At 41.7% G+C, this 26,174-nt stretch overlaps 1 protein-coding gene across 1 annotated transcript in view; it reads right to left on the minus strand.

Annotated features, from left to right (window-relative positions):
• Positions 1-283: 283 nt before the first annotated feature.
• The window catches only part of NNT (nicotinamide nucleotide transhydrogenase), a 74,502-nt gene continuing 48,611 nt past the window's right edge, over positions 284-26,174 (minus strand). The window contains exons 18-22 of the mRNA XM_072136421.1: positions 17,834-17,993; positions 16,478-16,559; positions 2,528-2,646; positions 1,912-2,027; positions 284-822 (exon numbers count right to left, since the gene is read on the minus strand). Of these exons, the coding sequence (XP_071992522.1) occupies positions 676-822; positions 1,912-2,027; positions 2,528-2,646; positions 16,478-16,559; positions 17,834-17,993 (624 nt within the window). The 3' untranslated portion in view covers positions 284-675. The remainder of the gene's footprint in view (positions 823-1,911; positions 2,028-2,527; positions 2,647-16,477; positions 16,560-17,833; positions 17,994-26,174) is intronic.

The raw sequence follows: 26,174 nt of genomic DNA on the forward strand, positions 1-26,174 counted from the left end.
CAGAGCAGAGTTATGATGGCTAAACACACTATTAATATACTAATAACCCAATGAATTGCACAGTGCTGGTAAAGCACCAAGTAAATAAGGGGGGGGGGGGTAGTTTGACTGTGGTCATCATGTGCTTGACACTATTGAATCAGCCACAAATGTAAAAAAACGGAGGGAGATCAGTAACTTCTGAAACCTAAGTATATGATTTAGAATGAAACATTGATATCTCAAGCCGACGTCGGCATGATATCATGCAGACACCTCTAACATCCAAGCACCTTCAACACCATCTTGTGCCACTTAAGATTTTATTAAAGGGACAGTTTTAGTTTCACAAAATGTAGAAGTTGTTGTATCACATAGCAGGATCTCCGATCTTCACATTATTAAAGTACAATGCATTGTTGTTAAGAAAGGTTGTATGCTACAATTAGAAATATATAAAACATTGATTGCTCTCATGTACAATAGTGAAAGGTTTCTCTCTCTTGGCTCATGCAAAAAACGGGCATCGAGGATGCAAAATACCAAATCCAAATTTCTCTGTTTCAGCCATGTATTACCGGCCTTAGTCTAAAGCTACCAAGTTCTATTTTAAAAAGAAAAAACTGGTGGTTTTCCAAATTGTTAACACTGGCCGGTAGAGCTTTAGCTTAATAGGAACCGCCCCCGAGGAGCATCTCAGTGGAGGGACTCTCGCACTTTGGATTGCAGAGCATCACAGGTCTTCTTGGCATCTCCCAACAACATGGAAGTATTGGGCTTGTAGAAGATGGGATTGTCAACAGCAGCATATCCAACGCCCAGAGATCTCTTCATTACAATGACCTGTTGTCATAAAAGAAGGAATTTATTAAAACGCTGTACTAGATAATAAGGCAGAGTTCTATTCAAGACCCTTAGTTATATGCTAGATTAGCAATTCCAGCGATTTGACCCAAGTTAAATTTAAAGTAAAATTCACCTTCTAAAGAAAATTGCCCATGAGCAATTTCGCTGACTGAACCTTATACTATTGGACTATTGACCGATCAGTCAAGTCCAGTGATTCAGGATATGGTCCAGGAAATCCCGGAAGTGCATGGAAATGAGTTTCTCGGACAAACTTATGGGCATTCTTCTTAGGCCTCAAGCACAAACTGTGGCCCCATAGACCTGCCTCAATTGTGGGGTAGCTGTCCGTTTGCCATGTCCACCGCCCAAAACAGGCTGCAAACAAGGCACATATATAGCTGTGCATGTAGCCTTAAGGCTGTGTTTGGGAAAAGTTCTCCTTACGGAGACTACCAATTAAGGCCGCTGTGTTGGCGTGTGGAAACTTCTAGCCATTGAAGCTTCACTAATGGGATTCTGGGAACATATGCAAAGTTTTCCAGGATAGGATAAGGAAAACCATGCCTCTTTCAGCTGCGTTATAAGCAGCTCCCTTGACATCAAGCATGACCTTCAGGAGGCCTAATGCCATAATGCGGGATTAGAGCTGTTGCACACAGATAAGTTTAACAAGTGAAACTGTCCAGTCCCAAACCCAACTCGCCTTCACCATCATGTTGAGTTCACAATAGCATAGTTTGATTCGCCGGTAAATTTGGCCAATACATGGACCAAGCATAATGCACGGAATAAGCCAATTGTGGGTGAAAAGCAAGGTTGGAGAAGTACGTTTGGATTACTGAGCTTAATACAAAGTGCCTTTTATTTTTATACTTTAAGTATAATAAACCCTTTAAAAGAATTTTTCTTAGATCATTATGCCATATAGAAAGTGTGAGGTGCTGGAAGGATCTCAAGTTATTTTTAGTCTGGCGAACTTTTCTACTGAGACTGCATGAACTATGCAATTGAAGTTTGGAAGCCTAAGGCAAGATTTGAATTTTATGAAAAGAATAAAAAATAATATGCATCACTGTTCCATACCTGCTTAGATTTCCATACTTCCAGGACGGGCATACCAGCAATGATGGAGTTGGGGTCTTCTTGAGCTGCAGAGTTAACTGTGTCGTTGGCTCCAATGACAAGAACCAGGTCAGTTTCTGGAAGAGGAAGAGAACACATAAAAGATGGCATTTAGATGGCTGTGTGGTTGCCCGGACCGGCACAGGTCTGGGAGGAGTAGGGGAGAGTGATCTTCACCACTCTTGCTTCCATAAGACGACACTGTGTGCTCACTGCACCAAGAGCCATAGATTTATTTTGTGCAATTGCAATTGGTCTGGCCCGATCAGGGCCACAATTCCGGTCGCATGAATGAGCCCTTAGAGTAATAGCCAAATGTTGTAAGCTATTATCAATACTTGTTATGGGCTTATGTTGATATGGGGCCAAACTTTGTTCCCAATTTTCAGATACACAAAGTTAAAGTATCCTGATAATTATTTTAGTGGCTTCTATGATGGGCACAAAATTTGAAATTTTCCATAAATTTTCCATAATTAACTCAACTGTTTTACATACATGGGAAGCCGACTGTCCTCTAATACAGATTGGCTGATATACCCCCAGATCACAGACACGTGAATGGACCCTTCCTTACCTGGGAAGTCTTCATTGATCTCATCCATCTCCAGTACAATATCATATGGCACACCAGCTTCAGCCAGAAGTACGTTCAGCTGACCAGGCATACGTCCTGCCACTGGGTGGATACCGAACCTACAAAAATATCATGAGATCAATGTTTTTGTCAGGACATGTAAATGAAGCCAAAACAAAATCAGCAAAAAGTGTAGATAAGATTCCATCCTCTGAGATGGAGGATGCCCTGCAGATATGGGGTGTAGTGGAAACCGGCTTGTAACGAAAAGTCTTGCAGGTCCAACAACCTATGTGGTAGCACATCGAACCGTGTGACTTGGACCACACGCATAATAAAGAGTCTGCCAAGACTCGCAGTATAAAAAAAAAAATTTTATCCAAGGAATACTCTAATCCAAGGGACAATTGGAACAACTTTATTACAACATACGACAAGAGCCTAGCCCAAGCCTTGGCTGCCAAAACACAATGTTTAACTAGGTACAAAACTGCAACCGCAAAACCCAAGTGAAACCTAAAATATCTAAGTATATAAAAAATAATAAATTTACACAAAAAGACATTACACAGAAATCCGGATCCTATTATGGGAAGACAGAAGATGGAACATATTAAGCCTTGACAAGACCAGAAATATGAATGTAAAGACCGCGTGAAGGAGGATTAGATCATATATACAAGACAAGGTGAAAAGTAGTTATTGGATATACAAAATTAAACAGATCGTACGACTTTCATTTACAGCATCATCTGCTCTTCTCATCAGTGCGGCCCAAGAGCCATATACAACATCCCCTTCTGTTTAGGAATTATACCTCTTACAATCAGCTCCTTAAACAAATGTAAGGGGAGGGGGGGGGGTGGAATCACGCCATTATCCACCAGTGAAAGAAACCAAAATTCACACATGTTCCCACCAAAAGATCCTCCAACAATGATTAAATCGTATTTCTCGCTCTATCATTACACATGAGAATGGCAGATACATCCACTTAGGGGGTCTACAGTGGGACAAGATGAATTTTTAAAGTAAGAGCACCACCACAGGCTGTGTCCGGTACTGCAGCACAGCCCTGCTCACTAAGCCAATATTTTAGAATCAACTAAACCAGAACAATGGCAAGGGGGATAGCAAACGAGCATCAATTACTTTTAACTTACTTTGAGCCTGTTAATCATGTTTTTCATGGCAGACTACCAATTTATCATTGATCCCTTAGTTTAGCAACAAATGGTTTTCCTCATAACCCCATAAACTATCTTAAATGACCTGGCATCAGAGGGAGTTTCCTGCTTTGCCAACTTCTGCCATTTTCTCCTCTCCATGACATATGCCTGCTGACCAGCACTTCATGTCATGTGACTATGGTGATGTCATCCAATGTCCTTTACCAAGGAACATTTCCAAAATATATTCCAAGTATGTATCTCAACTCATGAAAACACACCATGCCTATATGATCAGCTACTCCTCCCCGTCCTCCATGGAGGCTGGTGTTGTTTCACGCGATCTGATACATACATGGGGTAGATGTCACAAGTGTTGGATAAAGGTCCTTAAATGACATCACCCTGGTCACATGACATGAAATACTCAATGATCTTTCTCAACATTCCAACAAGGCCCTGTGTAAAACATTTGACACGGTATTTCCTACCCCTAATAACAGATGTACATGTCTATAGTTAAATATTTGCTGACAGTCACCAAGTACTAGTCCATACAGCAGCATGTCCTAGCAGCGAGATCTGTCAATCGGGAACAAGGAGGTGAAGCAATGCAAGTAAAATGTAATATGTAGGACTCCATTAATATCACTCCTCAAGCTAGTTGCATATAAGTTTATATATTGATTTTTTTTTTAACATTTCAGTCATAAAAAGGAATCATTTAGGGTTAGTAATAAATGGTAAATCATACTCCCAAATATTAAATTAGGATTTTTCATCATCTCAAAGCAATAGCATGAGCGACTCCAGAGAAAATATTTAGCATACACTTTGCATTAATTGCACCAATTCACAAAATGATTTGTGTACTGTATACATGACAGGACTAGATGAAGAAATCACTGAAATTAGAGAAACATGGTAAACAATGTTTATGAATCATAAGGGAACTCTAGGAAGTAATTGTTCAAATGTGGCTCTTATTAACTACACAATGCTATATTACAGCGACACAAGCCCCCCCACTCCAGTATGCTCCTCACGAGGGATCGGCTAAAATACTTCAGACTGCTCTTCTCATTGACACTGGAATATGAAAATTAAAGGGGTTGTCCATCGATAGGTCCAATGAATGGAAGTAACGAGTGTGTGCACAACAATGATTTACTCAACAACCTTGCTGGATTAAACAGTTAACACTCGCAATGGGTGCCAGAACAGATCACAGGTGTTACGATTCTGGGTTCGAGTTCAGTAATGTCCATAGAAGATCCAGCTCACCTTTCCAGGTTGTACCATGTGTCCACTAAGGCATGGGCCACCTTGCTGCTAAGGTATTAAAATCTAGTAAGATATAGTCAAATTTCAGACTTGGTACATCTTTATTTAGATATGGATTGTTACTGCCAACACTATCGAAATAAAGATGTACCAAGTCCAAAATTTGGCTGGACCACGACTACATCTTACTCAAGTTCGGTACCAGGACAGAATTTCAAGTTTAGGTTTGTCCGAACTCATGGGTTCTCTCTACTAGAAGTAAATTGGTAAAGCCTCACACCGTGCTTCTGTGTCGTTCTGATGCTGGAGGTCAGCTGCATGGGAGAAGATGCAGTACCCGGACATTACTATTACACAGTAGAAGGCGCACTCAAGTTTGGTTTCTATCCACCATATCATTTTCATACTAAAGGCTCCTGAAGCCCGGTAAAAGGGGGATGAGTCTGGTACCAAACACCTACAATGCAGTTCTTATTTAATTTTTTTTTATTTGATGAAGCACTTTTCAAAAGTATTGTATCAAGTTGAACCATTTCCGGATTGGGCAACCAAAATGAGGTTACTGGATTTCAGTTAAAGGAAACCTACCACAAGGGATCTGTAATCTGTAGTAGATAATCTGATGGTAGATTCATCCTGCCCTAATCTTTATTTCACTAATCCTAGATCCTAACTCAATGTTTTAAAAATTACCTGCAGAGGCTACTGGGGCTTAGATTAGCCTGGCCGGCAAAGGCCACTCCACACACCAGTAACCTTTGCAGTCCCACCTGCTACTGTGTCGTCTGCAGATGTAGTTTAATTTGGGTTGATAGGAGATAATCTGATCAGTGGGGTCAAACTACTGCACCTCCTCAAGAATCAAAACTAGAACTAAAAAAACAAAAATTTTCGTTCCATTCCTCTCAATTTATGATGGAGGACGTCTGGTTTGCATCCCATTACTCCATTCAATGTCTACAGAAGAGTCAAATTTTTCTTTTCAGCGATTTTCCAGATACCAGCTGTAGGCTTGAAGATGGTTTCCTTTATGCAACTATATAAGGTTTCCCTGGTCCCTCAGGGTAGTTAAGGCTACCAACTAACATGGTGGAGGCAAGGAGATCATGGTTGTTACAATGGGATTCTTTTAGAGATTGATGTATGGAGAGCTAATAATTCAACACAACCGGTGCAGCTCAAGAGAAGTTCTAAACTAAAACTAGAGCCAAAAAGAAAGATTTTAAACTCTTTGAAAAGTCAAGAAACAATACAAGAAGGTTTACTTGAGCAGAACATAGCTGCACACAACTTTCCAACAGGAAACTAGAGTACTCCGATCCAGCAGGGACGTAGGAAAAAAAAAAGGGGACTCCAAAATGTCCCAGGATGTACTTGCCATTTATTGTTTAAGTCTTGTCAACCATAGCCAAAGCAGTTTGTGTAGTGCACAAAGAATTTCTCACAATGTATGCCAAAACTAGTCTAGTAGATGGGCAGATCTACTTATGATAGTCCTCCATCCAAATAGCAAGCCGGAGGTAGACAGACACATCCATATAAATAGATATTACTGGCAATGTGTGAGGTGGGTACAGCTTGGCGTCTGGCTCTGCGCTTCGAGAATCTGGATCTCGTTAAGACTTTGTACTTTTTCTTAATGAACTCTGAACAAGGCAGTTGTGGATGACATAAATCATTTGGCATATGTTGTGATCATGGCTAATGCTCAGAGGCTCGTCTGCCTTTTGGACTCAGACAACGAGCAAAGCTTTAGGAGGATGTTCTGGATGTGTTTGGAGAAATGTCATCTTTCAAAAACCTTCTAGACATACAAAGAGATGGGATGTAGTCTAAGCATATGGAGGGTAATTTCTATCAGGAAGGAAGTCATTCCGTAATAGAAAGAACAAAAATGTCATCCAGAGAGTATTGATAATGACAGGAGACTCAAGACTGAATAAAACGGCATCTAATTTCAGCTCTGGCAAAGCTCAGAGAAACATACAACTTCTACGACAGTCCTCCATTAAACAAAAAAAAAAAAAAAAACACCCATCGAAGATATACAAAAACAGGGTTGTCCAATATTACATAGATCAACCCAAAAGGAAAAAAAAAAAAAAAAAAGATGTGTTTCGTGACAGTCCTCAGTTGAATTCTGAATACATAAACCCACCATGAAGTTTTTAGGAACAGGAATTTCCACTGGCTGCCCTGTAAATCCAATTCTTTTAAGGTGGTTATGACGATATCAGGAGAGCGCTTACATTTCCATTTAACCATATTTACTATAAGATACTACCCTATATTTGCCATATTTTCTATATATCACAAGACGGAAGACAACTGGAGAGCAGAGAAGCCGAACATCAGGCCTTATACAGGTATCAACATGAACTGGAATTCACCATCAGATACAAATTGTAGGTGGAGTAATCTGTGAATAGGGATAGATCCCTATGTAGAAGGTGTCCCCCTTCCTTACCACGGGTAAAGTGATGAGGCACAGCTCCGGAGGCAGCCGTGTATAACCATTATACCCCTTCAGAGAGCGGAGGATTCCACTCTGTCTTTCTTCAGGCACATCCTATATTGTTAGCCAGTAGTGGATTATATAAGCGTTTTGGGCAGTAGCAAAGGGCCCAAACCATCTAGGGAGCCCATGGCCTCCTAAATCTACCACAATATTTTATACTGAGAAGGACCTTCATCCATGAAATCCTCATACATCTGTTCCTGCTCCCAATACACATGTACACAAGATCCATTTCAGGAACTTTCAAGGTCCTCCAAAAGGTTCCGAATCCACAAATTGAAAGCAGAAAGAAAGGACATCTTCTATTAACCAAGAAGCTAAATTCTAGTACCATATATAGGAAGTGATGCCAGACTTGTAGGGGCTATAATGTCCATACAGCCCAGGGCCCCTGGCAGGCTTAATCTGCCCCAGTTGCTGGTAGCTGTGCCTCATCACTAAATCCCCTGCGGAGGAGGGGCTCTACATTGGAACCCTTCCCTATCCACATAATACCTGTATGCATGTAATGACGGTAGGAATACAGTGTGATTTTTAATTTTTTTTTTGCAGCTTTATTTATATAGCAAATTGGAATTTTTGTTTTAACAAAAAATATCTAATCTTTGAATGCCCAATGTATACGAACCTACAATTTACTACACAGTATTTTTCTTTAAATTTCTTATAAAAAGGTTTGTCAAATATTCTTTAGCTGCGTACGTTCTATAGATGCAAACATTATACTATATAACATACATTGCCTTAACCTTTGTATGCATCAAATTAAAGTAAAATTGATCCAGAGAATTTTTCATCCATTAAGACGAAGCAGAAGCTTTAAAAAGTTGTAAACCCTTACAAGACGCTTTCTCGGTGAATGAGAGGATTGTCTTTGGGCTCCCTGGTTCTGTGCCTTGTCTGCTTTTAATATTCAAGTGATTTCCTGAAAGTTAAGCCCCAGGATTTTGCTGTGAAATCCACTGTGCTAGGAACATAACAAGTTTATGTAACTAAAACCTTCCTAGATTTGCAAACACACCACAGATCTCTGGTGTCAGCTTTCTGAAGTTCAGATGATTAAATAATACACGATTCTAGGAGATTTGTTAGAACACCACATTTGTGCAGAATAACGGCTGCCAGTCTTAAAGCGATCATCATACGTTTGCTACGTTTAACCCTTGTTGGATTACCTTACCACCAGCCGAAAGTCATTACACGGTACTTGAAAAAGTCCAGCTAGAAATACAATAGTCACCGCACACAATAGTATTAGACAATTGCTTAAATGCCAATTCCATGGACATGGATAAGGGGAAGGTAAACTATAGCCCTTGCTCTGCTGGGACTCTGCGTCATCTATTTTGAGATATTAAATTATGACCAGTGGAATTGTAATGAGAGGTGACCGCTAAGTCTCCACAGAACAGGAAGCATCCGGTCAAAATTTTAGGAACATGGCCAAAATGGGCACACCTGGCACCTTTCCTCATTACCAAGAGAAAGAGAATGGGTCTAATGGAAACAGCCAGATCGGCAACCTGTCAGAGTAATTTGAGACACTAAACCACTGGTCCATAAGGTCTGGTGGGTGGTTTAGTGTCCCAAAATCCCCCACGACACAACCGTGTATAAAAAGAAAACCACACAACATTTGCACTTGTCTCCCACCCAAGCCCCATCTAGTAAGCACCATAGGATATGGTCTCCGCTTTACTTCTCACAATGCAAGATAAGGCACCATACAGGATCTGCTGATGCAAGTGCGATGAGCCTCAGATTCACATCCAGGTAAATAAAATCTTATTCTTTTTTAATGGCAGCCACTCATTTTGGGACCCTAAATCACAGGTCCATATGGACTGGTAAGGCAGTTTAGGCCCCATATTGACCAGAAAGGTCCTCTTTAAAGGTCCAAACCTTTTTTGTGTGTGCTGCCTTAAAAATGTCATAAAAGACTCTTTGAGGACATTTTCAGTTACAAGGGGAAACAACCCCCTGTGGGGTCAGATATCTGATCAGACACAGCAGCTCCGATTAACCTTTTACAGACTTGGCGATGATGTGACTGCCATAGATCCTCGGCTATTCACTGGATAGCACTTGTTCAGCGCTGTGTAGTGACTAAAAGGAATTGTAATAAAACAGCTTCTACCTTCTCCCCAGGGTCTCTGGCTCATCAGATCCATTAAAAAGTGCTGCATTTTGCGCAGCCAGCGATACTTCCATCAGTTAGAAAAATGGAAGGCACTTGCCTGCATCTTCACGGTTGTGGGTTTCAGCCCCAAACAGACATATTTGGTATTAAATGGAACATTTTCGGAGAACAACTATGCATCATCAGTGCAAACACAACTCTTCGGGAGTCCCTAATAGAACAGTCATGGTCTTTCACCACAATAAGCTCCATCCTACACATCATGTCCTCCATGGTTCGTACGATCTGGCGGGGGCCTGTAGATATCAAATGTGCACAGGCAGCCAAGGCCTTGCGAAGCGTGTTATGGCTATTGCCAAACCTGAAAACTAAGCATTTGCGTGTCGGAATCCGTCAGAGAAAGCCCTATTGACAGATGGGAACGGTTTTTTGGCCAAGCAAGGGCATGACTAATTGATGACAGCCGTATGTCTGTGTTGGCACGGTTCCATCAGCGGTGGGTGTGTACGAGTGTGTGTCACAGCGTCTGGAAACTGAACAAGACATGGTCCTGAGGCAGTGCAGACCTAGTGAAACCAAAAAAAAAAAAAAAAAAAAAGGGGGCAGCTGCAGTCAATGAACACCGTGGGAGCACCACAACATGATGAAAGACCCAGATTAAACAAGAGGTTCCTGTCGCGGTTACATAGTAATTGTATGAAATAAATCTGTATTTACAGTTTGCGGTAAACAGACAGGGCATTTAGAAGTCATTTACAATGATTAGGTAGAGTTTAGACACATCTAGCTGCCGGAGTGACATCAGGAATCTTTGATCAGGTTTCCACTCTCCGCAGATCAAAGGGCACGCCAGACGTTGTTTGCATTCAATGTTTCATTGGCTTTTCATTGCCACTTAGGACCACGCTGCTCAAGTGTCAAGCGAGTCAAGGGAAAACCGGCCCCGTCCTTATCAGTTTAACAAATAGGTCTTACGTTCGCGTCAAAACAAATGTTCATCCCCAGCTAAATACATGATGTTTCGCTGCAGACGCAACAGGCACGTCATGGAGGGGAATTCGGGCATCGCCAGCCGTGATGAATACAAAGAAGCCAAAAGATTACCAGACGACAACTACAACACCAAACTGATCATAGCAACTGCATACAACTAACCATAGTTTAAAGGGGCTGTCGCCATAGACTAGAACACAAGGCTTTTCTATTCCTGTCGAGCACACTGCCGTACAAAACTTTGTTGTGCTTGGGGTTGAGAAACATTCCGACATGCTTCGACTCAACTGAATCGGGAAGCCAATCACATATCAGTTCAAATGTGTACCCTCCTGAATCATGAACGCCTTAGTTACAAATACAAACTTACATCACAGGAGCATAGTGGTAGTTCCTGTACAAAAGCAATGACTGTCACGTATGGCATTGAGTGGAAAAGCTGATAAACATACAGCCACATCCATGTGCCATTCATATACACATTATACAGTGTAACCCTTACCATGTGCTCAAAGTGAGCTGGTGCTTACCCATATAACCCAGCAAGTTGCATCAACGTTGCTTCCTTATCCTTCTAGTTGAGCTTTCACCACCCCCAACCACAATTCGTTCCATCCTTTATTAGACTTTGCTCCACGGATTCCAGGAAAGTTGCCTTTTTTTGCTCTCAAGTGGCCACAATTTTGGACTGAAAGGTGCCTTTAGTTTTATCGCAAATATGTGGCTGACAACTGTCAGGTAAGAGAAGCATGAACCATATCCATCCATTAATGCCTTAACATTATCGGCTTAAAATTAAGATACCTATTGCTCGGAAATAGTGAGGGCCAGAGACAAAAAATTGGTGCTTTACTGGTTCCAGTGTAGTACATTGTTAAGGGATGCAAAGAGTTGGTGGAGGTGGTAAAGTGTCCTCTTTGAGGCCCCATGCACACTACCGTATGCGGGCCAGTGCTACAGCCACACAATTTGCAGATGCATCACAGCCCCCAGGGGTCTCTGACACCCGGTCACAGAGCATACACCCCTTTTCCCAGCCGTGTGCATGAGTCCCTAACAGATTTTGCAATTATTCAGGGCACAGTAAAGCGACACTGTCCTTTTGGATAGAAAACTGATGTCCAGGCAAAGTAGAAGGATGACAGTGAAGTGGAACAGAACAGTTTGCTCCGAGACATTTCTGAATAGATAAGAGCGCGGGTACTGACTGTATGAAACGCAGCAGAAAGCCGGTGTCTGGAGACGTGTATATTGAGCCGACGCTGCCGGTCCCTGCAAATGTTTCCTTTCACCAACAGTTAACGCAAGATAAGCAGATGGCCGAAGATGGTCCCGAAGGGATTTAAACGGGAAGTGAGAGTGAAACGGGATAAGTGCCAGGAAACATGAAATGTGTGGCACAGAACATTGCTGACAAGTTCCTCGACAGCAGCACATTCAGACAGTCAGGTTCTGCCCGGCACATGTGTCACTCTGATTTCCACTTAATGTGGAAAAGGGGGGGGGATATGTTGGGTGAGGGATGTCTGATTTCAGCAAACATGGAAAGACGTAATATAGACGACCACATGACACAAACCAATTTTTCCTTTATTTCAGGAAAACACTTTGGAACCTACCACAAATCTATGGCAGTAAATCCAGCCATGTACCTCATACACCCCCCATGCCTTCCCTGCTGCAGGATGTGTAGACCTGGACTGGGTGAGCCCTTGGAGTCCCTCCTAAATTTCCTTACAACTGGTAACAAGCTAGACCAGGGGTGATGTGCTGCATCTGTTGCTGCGGACAACTACTATTTGTGGTAGTATCACATTAAGGTGAAATAAGGGTTCTATGCTAGGAAATTGCTCCATGTTTTCTCACTTTTAATACTTCTCTTAGCTCCTCATGTATCTGCAGTGTTTGAAGACATCAGTTCTGCTCCATCTTACTTGCATCTACCGGGGAGCAAAGTGTCAAATTAAGGACAGGCCAGTTACTTGTGAACAATGGAGCATTAACCAACTATTTTTTAGAGTAGAGAAAGCTCCAAACCACTGACTCGTGTACATTCCTCTTCAGTTTGCACAACAAGTTTTAAGCAAATTAAGGAATATCTTTGCTGCTTTCTCAAATAGGGGTGTGACAAAACATAACAAAATTGAAAAAAAACATAGATTCAGAGCACACTGTGTGTGGGCAACAGTGTATCAAAACCGGTGTGAAAAATCCTGGTTTTGCTACCTGTATTTAAGAAAATCTACCATCAGAATTGATTGTGATAAACCAGCGACATTACTCATAGATCCAGTCACAGTGACTGTGGTAATCTTCTTATATTTGTTATCCATGGCCTCCTTCCTTCTAACATGAACTTTTAAAATGATTCTAATTAGCTAGAAAAGTTCTGTGGTGGGCATTTCCAGAGTCTCTCCATCCTGTAGGCCAGTGATGGTGAACCTTTTAGAGCCTAAGTGCCCAAACTTCAACCAAAAGCCACTTATTTATTGCAAAGTGCCAGCACTGCAATTTAAGCAGCAATTTATTTCTCCTTGTTCTTTGACAACTTTCAGTCGATCAGCCTCCTTATGACACCAAAGAAGTTGAAAGGAGGAGGGAAAATTCATCTATCATTGTAGGAAGATTCTGCAGGAAGATTCTTTTTAATCTTGTCTGGTGAACTTCATGATGGGGTGGTGGCCTTGGTGCCATCAGAGAGGGTTCACAGTGCCGCCTCTGGCACCCGAGCCATAGGTTCTGTAGCCTGAGGGTCCCCTCCTCTTCTGTCAGATGTATGCAATCTCACAGAAGCAGGAAGTTTCAGAAGACAAGAGAAGGAGGCAGTGCTCCTGTGCAATGTAATAGCCTGTGAAGCTTCACCACGGAGGGCTTCTGGTAATGCCCCAAAGACCTTCTGGATGATTAGCATAATGTTTAAAGTTGATTTTAGAAGGAACGGCTATGAATAACTAATATAAAAAGCTCACCAGTGTCATGGTGCCTGGATCTATAAGGAAGAGTCCCTGGCTTATCATTATGTATTTTGATGGTAAATTTCCTTTAACATTAGGGGCAAATTGGGAGTAAAAGTCATTGAATGACTGAATACTAATTTGACGGCTTCCTGTGCAGCCAAGAAGATGATGTATAAATCAGAGGTCAAATGGTAAGGTCAAAAAGTGGGGTAGGATCAAAAATAAATATTTAAGATCCAAATGATCCACCCCACCAAAAAAGAAGCCAAGATTCCCATAATCATCACTGAAGTGTCAATTCAGTTTCAGAATTTCATAGAAGTTGGAGGGCGAGTCACACCAGCTAGATCACTATGGACAGCATCATCTTTAAAAACCAAAGTTTGTCCAATACCCCTTTAACAAAAAAAGGTTGATAACACGCAATATCCGTTACATTCGGATTCAAGCTAAAATTATACAATGTACATTTTTTTACAGCTTGACGAAAACCCTTCAAGACGTGCAGTTAAAACAAGGACATTGATTTGTAGAAACACAATTCCCGAAAGTAACCTTCCCAATGAATGTGACAACTCTGATTACATAAGAACAGATTTGCCGCAGCGAGCCCTCAGCTCGGGGGGATAGGAGGAGAGATGGAAGTTGTGTGCAGTTACAAGAATATTTATTTTCCCGATTCCAAGAAGACTTCAGGACGGAGTAAGCAGTTTACATTGCGGCAGTAACTTTCTCCTCTGAGGAGGGAGGGAGACTACAAGACTATTTTAAGACGAACAATAAAAAGTCAACGCTCCGCATGAAATAGATCATTGTTTCAGAACAAAAGCTTCCAATTCATAGACAGAAAACATATCCACATGGGGTCAATCATCCTAATATTCTTGTGTTTGAGTAACTACACAATTGATTTCTTATTCCTTCAACAGGCTCCGTCCCTCCGCCTGACATGTGTTTCGGTAAACAGATTAATTTCTCAAGGTTTCACATGCGGTTGTTCCAACCATGATGTGCAGTCCCCCTGTTATTCCGCCTGGGAATCGATAACTAAATTAATATAGTGTGCGTTACCATTTCCCCATGTAAACAGGGCACATTCCTACACAGTCTGTGAGGTCGCTATTTATTGATCATTGTTGGAGTGTGTAGGGAGGAATGGTAGCGCCCAGTTCTAAATATGGCACTGTGTCAAAGTTTTAGGCGGGTGTAGAGAAATAGCTGCGGAGCAAGAAGGAATTCGAAAACAGGAGTTTTAAAAGAAGTATTAGGAATGTATTATGTAGCAGGACAGGAGACCAAACATCCAGCCATCATTATTGGGACCCATCTACAGTTTTAAAGGAAACCTACCAGTTAGAATGGTAGGGGTAAGTAGTAAGTACCGAGCACCAGCTCAGGGTGAGCTGGTGCCGGTACTTACTTTCGTTAGTGTTATTAACCACTGTATTGCTGTTTTAACAATGTTTAAACTTTAAAGCAGAAGAGGCTGCGGCGCTGTGATTGTGCTCGCGCCTACATAGGAAATGCCGGAGACGTTGAGCACGCAGCGCCGAAGCCCCTTCTGCTCTAAAGTTTAAAAAGTGTTAAAACCGTGATACAGCAGTTATTAACACTAACGAAAGTAAGTACCGGCAGCAGCTCACCCGGAGCTGGTGCTCGGTACTTACTGCTTACCCCTGCCATTATAACTGGTAGGTTTCCTTTAAGAACAAAAAGACCTGGAAGGACTGGTGAGATAACATCAGTGGGAGAGGGAGGAGCTGTACAGGAGCACAAAGGTGAGGGCCAAGAGCTGAGCAGTCTGCAGCGCAGACAACTCACATGTTTTCTGAAATGCATCCAAACCAAAGCCCAACTCCTGGGACTACACAGAGGATTCATGTGAAAGGTAAGTTGTAATACACAATTATACTGTAATGTAAATGCTTCGATAAAGCAGAAAGGCAGATGTGCAATGCAGGTGGTAATGGGCTTCTGTAACCCATCTTTAGTAAAAATGAGGTCCCTGGTGACAGGTTCCCTTTAAATGCTCCCCAGAGCCCAGATCTCAGCATCATCAAATCTGTCCAAGATTACATGAAGAGGCAGAAGGAGTGAGGGCAATATTTCATCCACAGGTGCTTACTTCTCCAAGATGTGTGGGACAACATCCCTGCAGAGTTCCTTCACAGACTATCTAGAAGTACTGAGGGGTTTTTTAAAATTTTATTTCAATTTTCTTTTGTTCATTCACTTTGCACGTTATGAAATGATAAAAAAAAAAGCCCCCCTCCCTGAATACGGGGGGGTTTGAAGTGGCAGTGGCTTCTATTGCCATAAGGAGCAGGATGAAAAGAAGTACCTTGCTTCGTCTTTCCATCCTGCCTTTTTTGCCTGATTGATGTATAGTGGTCAGACAGAGGCAAAAACTATGCCTCCATTTGCCACTACATGTCAATGTAAACGCTGAGGGAGTTTTCCCGACATATATGTTGAGCGTACACCATGCATTTGGTTACTTTAAAAAGTGTTTTTCTTCATTGCTGGAAGTGTAAGAAGCGATGTCCCAATGTTAAAGTAGCTGATTAAACTGCCAGCAATGATAAAAATGTGATTAAACCAAAAGGCATGGTAACATATAAAAACGCATGTATTTCAGACTGATAGAAAAAAAAAAAAAGCCCTTAACATTTCGATTTATGAACGAATCCTTACGTAGCCTAAAACTTTTGCACAGTACTGCACATTACCAGAAAGAATATTAGAGGAACGGCACAATGATTTATAAGAAAAGAAGAAGTTTTAAAACAATTTTATTAAGGGGAACACGAGTATGATAAGGCGAGAAAATGGCGAAAAAAAAAGCAGAGCTGCTGTTATTTGTGAAGACTGGTGAGAATATATACCTACCTGACATTTTTACCCTGTTCTGTCAGCATCTTTACCAAATCTGCAATGGGATACTGAGCTTTGGCTGCACAAAGACCGTAACCTGCAAAACAACGATGAACATGTGAATAATTCATGACAATGGGACTTAACGCATATGTCTTTATCTAAAATCTACAATCAAAATCCATCATGATTAACCAGGGACTGTGGTAACCATCTTATATTTATTATCCATGGCTTCCTTCTTTCTAAAATCAACGGTCAAAATTTTGCTAATCAGTAAGGGACATTACCAGAGCCCCTCCCCCTCAATGTGTGAGATTACAGCAAGCAGAAGGAGGTAGAGGGGAAGGTGGACAGTATAAAAGCCTGTCAAGCCAGAGCATGGTCTGGTAACACCCTCCCTCCAAGAGCACTTTTGGCTGTTTAAAATATTTTTATAAGTTGATTTTAGATGCAAAGAGGATGTCATGGAGAGCAAATACAAGATAAATACCACAGTCCTGGTGCCTGGATCTATGAGTAAGTGTCCCTGGTTTATCATGATGGATTTAAATGATAGAGAAGCTGGAAACGTTAAAACCAACTACTTTCGTGGGAACACCCCTTTAAGCACAGCCACACCTCTGGTGTACTAATAGAAACTAATTTGCATAAGAGTTGAATTTATACTGAATTTTTTAGTAAAAAGAGAGGTTTGTCAAGAAACTTTTTAAAGATTCCGGCTCAATGAGGTTTGGGTTTTTGGAGCTGGTACATGCCCTGGTGGCATATATAAAAGAGTTGATGATAAATCATATTCTAACACAGGATTCTGTATAATAACCTATAGTTCAATAGTGAAAACAAAAGATAAAGTAATGTCAATTAAATTCTCAGGAGAGAATAAGATAAGAGCCAGATCATGGGTGGTCATGGGTGGTCCTGCCTTTAGAGTCAATGGGACTAGTGACGACAGCTACCTTCAATAGGCACAACGAATGGAGGGCTCGGACACATCTTCTATTTAAAATGGGGCATGAACCCCATTAATTAACTATTCTATAGAAATGGGACTATAAACAACCTGCGGAAAACCTCCTTAATAGATTTGGGCATTCATGAACTGGATTTAGGACTATATGTAAACTGGTGGTGGTGGTCAGGTTTAGAAAATCCATTTTTCTTAGGAAACATTGTCGGGAGGGTGTATTCAAAAAGTTTTGGATTGGGACTATGTAATGCTTAATTTTTCCTGTGGTGGCGCTGCAAGGAAATCCAACACTTCTAGTGCGTCTGCCCACAGGTAAATCACTAGAGGTTCTGATCCGCTTATTGGGAAAGAACCTAATAACAAGTTCTGAACAAGTTAGTGCACCCATTATATTTTATTACCTGGTGTGATGATAATGTTATTTGCTTCTTTGATCAAGTCCACTGCGCCCTCTAGGTTGATTTCTGTGTGGGTACCAGTGATCTCCATTGGTTTGCCCCCAGCAGTAGATGTGGTTCCATAGCCCCCCAGGATGACATTAGCGAGGGATCGGTTCATAGCCTATTAAAAGAAAATAAAAGATCTTACTGAATATATTCTAAAGCCTCTTCAGTCTTTACGTTAAACTCCCCCACAGATCTCACACAAAAGTCCAGAAAAGTAACAATACGACGATTCACAAGATGACAACTATTCCCTCAGAACTGAGGAACACAAGGATCGTGTTTAGTCTGTGACTGGCAGTCGTAATTGGTATGTGAGGTATTTGGGAGACCCTTCTCTCACGCTGAAGTCTCCAGTGGCATAAATGGGTATTAACGCGATTTTACTTTGATACAGTTCAAAAGGGATGAGAGTAGACAAAACACCGAAGACACTAATCTCTCAAAAATTACACTCAAAAATGTCTCGACTTCTGAGCTACTACAAATCAAAACCTTTCTAGGCAGGGAATTATTTCTTCTAGGGAACGTACAGAAGAGCATAGCGACAGTACAAGGCGCAGGTAGCACAATACAGGGCCAACCGGATAAGGGAGCATCAACCACAGCCAAAAGCTTTCTTAAAAGTGTCAACCCTCCAGTAAGCGAGAGGTGGAAATCTAAGGTGTGAACCAGTGGTGAAAGGTCCATCTGTACAGGGATGGTCCACCAGAGAAACAAGCTCCATCGTGCGTGGTCTATATCTCCAGGGACAAACAATTTAACAAAGAACTTTTTCAAATATTTGAGAAGGTGTTTACGACCTTCAAAACCAGATTATTTTTTTTTTATTATTTTACTTTAAATAAGCATGAGTAGTTAAAAAGAGTTCTCCATTCAAAGCAAGTTAGGGAGTCTCAGTGATGGGACCTCACAGATCTTAAGAACGGGGGTCCGCTGTACCTCTGGGCTTGAGATAAAGTGAGCAGCCGATGCATTACCTATGCTGCTGACGAAGACTGCCAAGTATAGAGCTCTGCCATTTCCATCAGCGCCACAGGGATGAACGAAGCAGCCGGCGCATGCACGACTGGCTGCTTCGGTCATCATGAGCGCAACTGGGGTAAAAGAAAACCCCCGTTCTCAAGATCCGCGAGTCCCATCACGGCGACCCCCACGATCAGCAAGTTAGGCCCTATCCTGTGTACTGGAGAACCTCTAAAACTCTTCTAATACAGGCAGTCCCCGGGTTACATACAAGATAGGGACTGTAGGTTTGTTCTTAAGTTGAATTTGTATGTAAGTCGAAACTGTATATTTTATCATTGTAGTTCCCGACAATTTTTTTTTTTTGCCCCAGTGACAATTGGAGTTTCAAATTTTTTTGCTGTAATAGGACCAATAATTATCAATAAAGCTTCATTGCAGACAATTTTAAGCTGATTATTGCAATCTGGGACTATTTTAAAGCATCCAGAGAGCTTCACCAGAGGTCACAGTGGGCAGAGGGGTCCGTCTGTAACTATGGGTTGTCTGTAAGTCGGGTGTCCTTAAGTAGGGGACCGCCTGTATGACGTTTATAGACACGACCCCTATGAGGTCCTGCTTCAGGGTAGCAGAGGGAAGTAAATGAGACTTAGAGGTAGCTTTCCTTGAAGAGTTCAGCAGCCATCTTATACTAGACCCGACAGGGGACGTTAATAAATGAACAAAGACCCCAAGTAGATAAGAGGGCACCAGGTACGTGGTCTAGTTTTGGCTAATCTATTCCTAACCTATCTTCTGGGTGGTGGGACACTTGAAAATATGAAAGAAACAAGAATGGTATTACATATAATCTGCCTCCACAGCAGCGACGTCCATGTTGGCATCGCTAAGTCAGACTGTTGCTGCATTTTCCAAAAAGACTCAGTGGAGACTCTCAAGCTTTAAAGGGGTTGTCGACAACCTCTGATTATTTACAAACACGGTTGTAGCTCCATCAACTTCTGCTGGGACCTACTGTCCCACTTTGGGTCGGATAAACCAGATGAAGACCGCAGCTGGGAAGGCTAGGTGTTCACAGGGGCACGGCTAGATGCAAAAACCCCACTTTGCTTTGGTTCTTCCAGTTTTGGAAGTGTTCACAGGCCCGCTTCACGCAATAAGTGGACCAAAGGACGACACAGGAAGTAAAGTACGAAGCAGATTACTGGCTTGAAAACAGAAGTACCATATCAATACAATTACAGGAGGACCTGAGAAAAGTATGAAAGTAGGTGTTCAGGGTTTTTTTTTTACTTCTTGCCCCAAATCCCCCTTCCCCGTGTTTGATATTTATGGAAAGTCCCTTCAATAAAATCCACTTATTTAGATATTGGTTACATTAAAAGAAAAGAAAGTTTTGGATGTTGGAATGCAGTCTTCTTCAGGTCTTTGAGAATAGATAATGAGGTCTTCTTCAGGTCTTTGGAATAATAAATCCATTTTCAAAGACCTGAAGAAGACCTCATTATCTATTCTCAGTTTCTGGAAACTTAGATCATCAGTAAAGTAAAGGAGATTCTTCCGTCTCTTGAGGAAATTTAAAGCCGTTACCCTGAAGAATAAACTGGATGTTATCCCTACTTCAGCAGAACACGTTGTCCCTTTTGCAACAGGGCGCTATGAACACCCAACTTTCCTGGATTCTTCAACAACTGATTGATCCAACCATTGATAACCATTTCTATGCATGAGCACAAATCCCTGTAATCTTCACTACATGATAAGAACACATCAGACCATAGTCATGTCTTATTAGTGAGGTCATGCACAAACATAAAACATGGTATCGTGTGCGCGGCAGGGGAGCCACACAAATATGTAACCCTGCTCAGACACTTGCTGTGGCCTCAGACTGACCTGGCAGATTATCTGCTTATACACATCTAATCACTCCGAGTCTACATCATCAGACACTAAAGTGCCAAACACACTGGAGTCCCCAGCCCCAGGTCTCCCCAGACACGCACAGCATTGGATAATACAACAAATATGCATCCAGCCTGCCATAAGAAATGTTCTCCAAAGAAGAATGCCGGAGCAATCAAAATATTTCGACTGTCACCTCCTCATCTGCAAAAGATTATCTCCAGTAGATAATCCTGTACGATGGGGCCGCGCTCTGACGGAGCTGGTTATGTAACGTCTGACTGCTGCCCCTCTGTGGAGAGATCTGCCCAGGACAGGGGGGAGACGGATAATGTCACATACAACACGGGAAAGCACTTGAAATAGACAGAAGATATTCAGCGATGTCCGGATATTAAGGGAAAATTTTTACATTGTCACCATAAATTTATAGAAGCCTCATGTTAAGGGATCTAATTGATATCAAGGGAAGCGTCCCGATTTATTACTATTTTATAAGATGGAGCAAATTCACTAGGGCATGGATGGGTTTGTTAAAGAAAAGCTCACTGGGGGAAAGTAATTTTGGCCCAGTTATCGATTTTAATCACGATTTTCCAATTTCTGGTCCCCATCTCTCTAGGTTTCCCCAGTCTGATATCTATGCCCTCAATTTCATCATATCTGTAAAAAAAAAAAAAAAACTTTTCTTTCTATGCCCCCTTCACAGTCTCCTTCACTCTGTTGAGCACATTGCTCTCTATGCTCCCATCTCATCTTGTTGCCCCCTACTTGTCTTCATATTTTTATGTTGCACCCTTCCGCTGTAAATCTTCCAAAAGAGAAGCGACATGCTCCCAGCTCCAATGTTAGCTTTGCCCCCTTTTCCCCTGGGCGGAGCTTATATCAGTATTTAAACATCTCTGAAGGGCAATGAGCTGCCTGCTCCAATGTAAGCTCCACCCCAGAGGCGGAGCAAACAGATTTTACAATCACGACATGGACGGACAGTTAATAATCTAAAGCAATATACCGTTCACCTTCCACGACAACTGTTTCGCCAGTGATTGTTTTCAATGTGAAAAAGCAACGCTGGAACATCCTGTGTGGGGTTTTAAAAAGGTTTTATTCTTCCCAGAAATAAATAGCTGTTACCCCTATGACAAGGACCAGTGTAACGACTAGACCGTTTGATTCTGGTAGCACCTATAGTGTATGGACTCACCGAAGCCTAGCAAACCCAGCTGTTAATTCACACAAACTTTTAGAATAATAATTTTTATTTATATAGCGCCATCATATTCTGTAGCGTTTTACAACTCATTGGGGACATATTCAAATATAATGAGTACAAACGGTCATATGGAACAATAGGAGGGAGGGCCCTGCTCACAAGAGCTTACAGTCTATGAGGATGGGAGGGGGGTGACACAAGAGCTTACAGTCTATGAGGATGAGGGGGTGACACAAGAGCTTACAGTATATGAGGATGAGGGGGTGACACAAGAGCTTACAGTCTATAAAGATGGGGGGGGGGGGTGACACAAGAGCTCACAGTCTATGTAAGCTCTTGTGTCACCCCCTCATCCTCATAGACTAAGCTCTTGTGCCACCCCCTCATCCTCAGTCTATGAGGATGAAGGGGGTGACATAAGAGCTTAAATCTATGAGGATGAGGGGGAAGGGGGGGGACACACAAGAGCTTACAATCTATGAGGATGAGGGGCCGACACAAGAGCTTACAATCTATGAGGATGAGGGGCCGACACAAGAGCTTACAATCTGAGAACAAGATGCTCCCATGTATTGCAGTCTACAACAAAATAACCAATTGACCATCAAATTCTACCACAGACAGGATTCATTAGCAAAGTATCAATATCCCTGCGGAAGAGTCACTCTGTAACGTAACCTCTCAGATGCTGGGATCACATCATACCAAAGCATCTGAGGAGATAACGGTCTCAGCATGGTTCCGTGATCTCCAAAATAACGTCATGGGTCTCTTGGTAAAACAGCACAAACCCAATGACCATCGCACCCACTGCTCATCAGTTCATCCTTTTATATAAAATACATCTGCCATGTATATACAGACAAAGACAAGCACAAGTAAGTGCAAAATACCTAAAATTAGACTGAACTGGTACAAGTGGATGAAGGGCCAACACTAGGAATCAATAAGTGTATGTAGTGTATATGGCAAATGTCATCAACTGATTAACAAAAGACATTTAAATTAGAACAGACACTGGTTGTCTTTAGAAAACATGGGAAATCTGTTGTTCCCCATAATAGAACATTCCTCTGTTATTTCCCCTGGAAATCTATCCATAACTGCCATTGGAGTTGTGTCTTTACATGGGCTGGCACTGACTGATCAGTGATTCCAGGCTGTATGTAGACACAATCCTTTTGAAAAAAATAATGGTAACACTACGCTGTCACTTATTTAAAGGGGTATTCCCACAAAGACAAGTGTCTTTTATATGTACTCTGAATTAGAGAACGTGTTATTTTCTTATCCTCTGTTATTAACAAAAATGCAGCATTTCACAGATATATTTCCAATCTGTCCATCAGTCCTGCTGTACATAATTACAGTTGACCCTGTAACTTCTGACTTAGTGTTGGGGAAGCCATCTTTGATTTGGAGCAGAGTTACTCTCTCTCTCTCTGCCTCTAGTCCCACCCCCTACAGTCCAGGGAGGAGCTTAGACACTCACTTCCTGCCAGCTAACAACACATTGTGGGGAGAGAGAAGCTGCAAGCTACAGCCAGATAGGTTATCCGGGGAAAGGGGGAGGTGGGAAAATATCTGTGAGAACAGAGATCTAGCAGGGCTGACAGTGTGCAAAAGGCATCTCATCTCTGATCTGTCTCATCCCTCTCTGTGTGTCAGATATTACCGGTAGTACAATGTTCAGAAGCCAAATGAAAGTGTATATAAACCTTGTACTCTGATAATCTAAGCACATTGTCAGCACAAAGCATCTCACAGCACTAGATGGATCGTAAAGCGTCTGCTTAGAGAGTCCTCGCCCACACTGGAGTGTTCGGTGCTAAAACAGCAATAAACCTGGGTAAAATTGTAAAGTAAGGGGGTTAAAAATGATCTCTGTCTAAACACCACAAATTTTAAATTTGAGAATTTTCTTTTGTGGGAAAACCCCTTTAAAAGAATTTCTAGGATGAATAACAAAGGAAAGTCACGAAACATGTCACAAGTCAGGACGCTCTAGAATGTCTTTTTCCATCTTGTATTTTATTAACAGCAATGTCTTGGTTTAATATTCTCCATGTCAAAAATATTTTAAATTTTATAACTGGTCATATCTGTAAACAAGAAAAACTACAGCGTATAGAACTCAAAATATACATTAAAAAGGGAATCGGTCAGCAGTTATGACCATAAAAAGCAGCGTTCGGTATTGGCCCTGGCGATCTAGGTGTGCGTTAGTAGTAGCATGACTGAAAAATGCTTCTATATTCCAGGATTGTAGCTGGACAGGGCAATCTCCACACAGGTCACCATGATGGTAAACGGAGGACACGGCTGCTACTAATATATACTCAAGAATCAACCAACTTTATACACACACAAAAGCCTAGCGAACCTACATGAATGCCAGTTATTTACATTTTTACGAGATTTAGCAACTGATGCGCACAAATCGAGCCGTTTAGAAAAACGAGAAATAAGGGCAAGACCATTTCATGACTCGGAGGTAAACAAACGTGTTATCTGTACGCTTTAAAGTAAACCAATTAAAGATGACACTGATTAAAAGCACACAATATAGAAGACAGCCACAAATTTGATGCAGATCCCCTCAATTTCCTAATTTACATGCTTCCCCTGCCCATCAAACCCTCTCGTGACATCAAAGCGGGCCGCTGTGTTTAACCCCTTAGCCATCTGCTGGGGGAACCATTAAAGGCTGCAGATTTACTGGATTCTCTAACTCATTAAAGCTTGCATCAACTCGCTCCTTTGAAATAATCATTTCTTTAGGAGCAGAGAAGTTTTTTTTTACTTCTACTCTCTGTGTGGTTTACTAACAGGAAGAGCCCATTTTACTCTAACATCTGAGGCAATGGATGCCTCTGGCCTCATCCAGCAACCCCAACCACTTTACAGATTAAGGTGGGTGACCCCATCACTAGATTGGTTTGGTCCTTAAAAGAAGAACACAGGAAATATTTGTCAGCATTGATCACATGAATAGAACTTTGCATGTAGAGATGTGTCTGCTAAGCAGAGATACAAATGCGCTGCAGTTGTAGTATACGGCTCCTTAGCGGCTAGGATTACCATGGGAAATTATACTTCTAGAGCCTTAAAGGGGTTGTCCCATTTCAGAAAGTAATAATAATGGGATAATTATAATTGAATAATGAAAATTAATACAAAATTTGCTATATACTATGTTTAGATTCCTCACGGATTTCTGGATCTCTGCTTGCTGTCAGTCTATAGGAAGCTTCAGTGTTTATTTCCAGTGGACAGAAATCTGACCATGGTCACACAGATGCACCAGCACAGGTGACCACTTCTGCTTGCTGTCTTTCTATAGAAAGCTTCATTGTTTATTTCCAGTGGACAGAGATCTAGAGAACCAGATATTGATACAATTTTCCAATATACTTTGTGTATTTTTTTTATCATACAAATAATAATGACATTAATTTGCCGTAATGGGTATACCCCTTTAAGCAAAAAGGGAAACATGTCTGTGGGAAGGGGGTCCTAACATACCTGCATTTCTTCATACCTTTTGTGAAGGCAAAAGAGGGACAAAAGATGTGCTGAGCTGAGCATGCAGTTTATGCTTAGCTCAACACATCTTTTGTTCCTCTTTCGCCTTCAAAAAAGGTCCCCCCTCATATTCTACACCTGTCCCCCAGGCTCCCTATTGTATTCTGTTCCTGTCCCCCAGGCTCCTCCTATTCTGGTCCCCCCCCCCCACCTCTAAGGCCCCCCTCAAATTCTGCATATTCTTCCCCCATTCCATATTCACCCTCATCCAAGTTCCCCCTCATTTTTAGCACCCCCCGTCACCAAGGCTGCCCCTTATATTGAGCCCCCCCCGTCACTCATAATGCCCCTCATATTGAACAATCCACTTTAAAAGAACCAAATATGTGGTTCCCTAGCTGTTTCCTTCACAAGTGGTTTTCTTTTGCCAGTTCCTGAAGAACTCAAATTGACTAATCTCTGGTAAAATTGGCCTCTACACGCCTCATTTTCACAGGAGATTTTTTTTTTTTGGTAGAAGGGCGAAGGTTCAGAATTCTAATATGGCATTTCATACCCTCTACCTGAGGGGGCTGCAATTTTAATGGTGTAAATTCTGGCAGATGGTACTCATTTACCTATTTTTACCTGTTATGTTTTCTACAAATACTATCCCAAAAAAACAAGCGACTCCGAGAACCAGACAGATTA

The sequence above is a fragment of the Engystomops pustulosus genome, chromosome 1 (assembly GCF_040894005.1).
Source record: "Engystomops pustulosus chromosome 1, aEngPut4.maternal, whole genome shotgun sequence".
Lineage (NCBI taxonomy): Eukaryota > Metazoa > Chordata > Amphibia > Anura > Leptodactylidae > Engystomops > Engystomops pustulosus.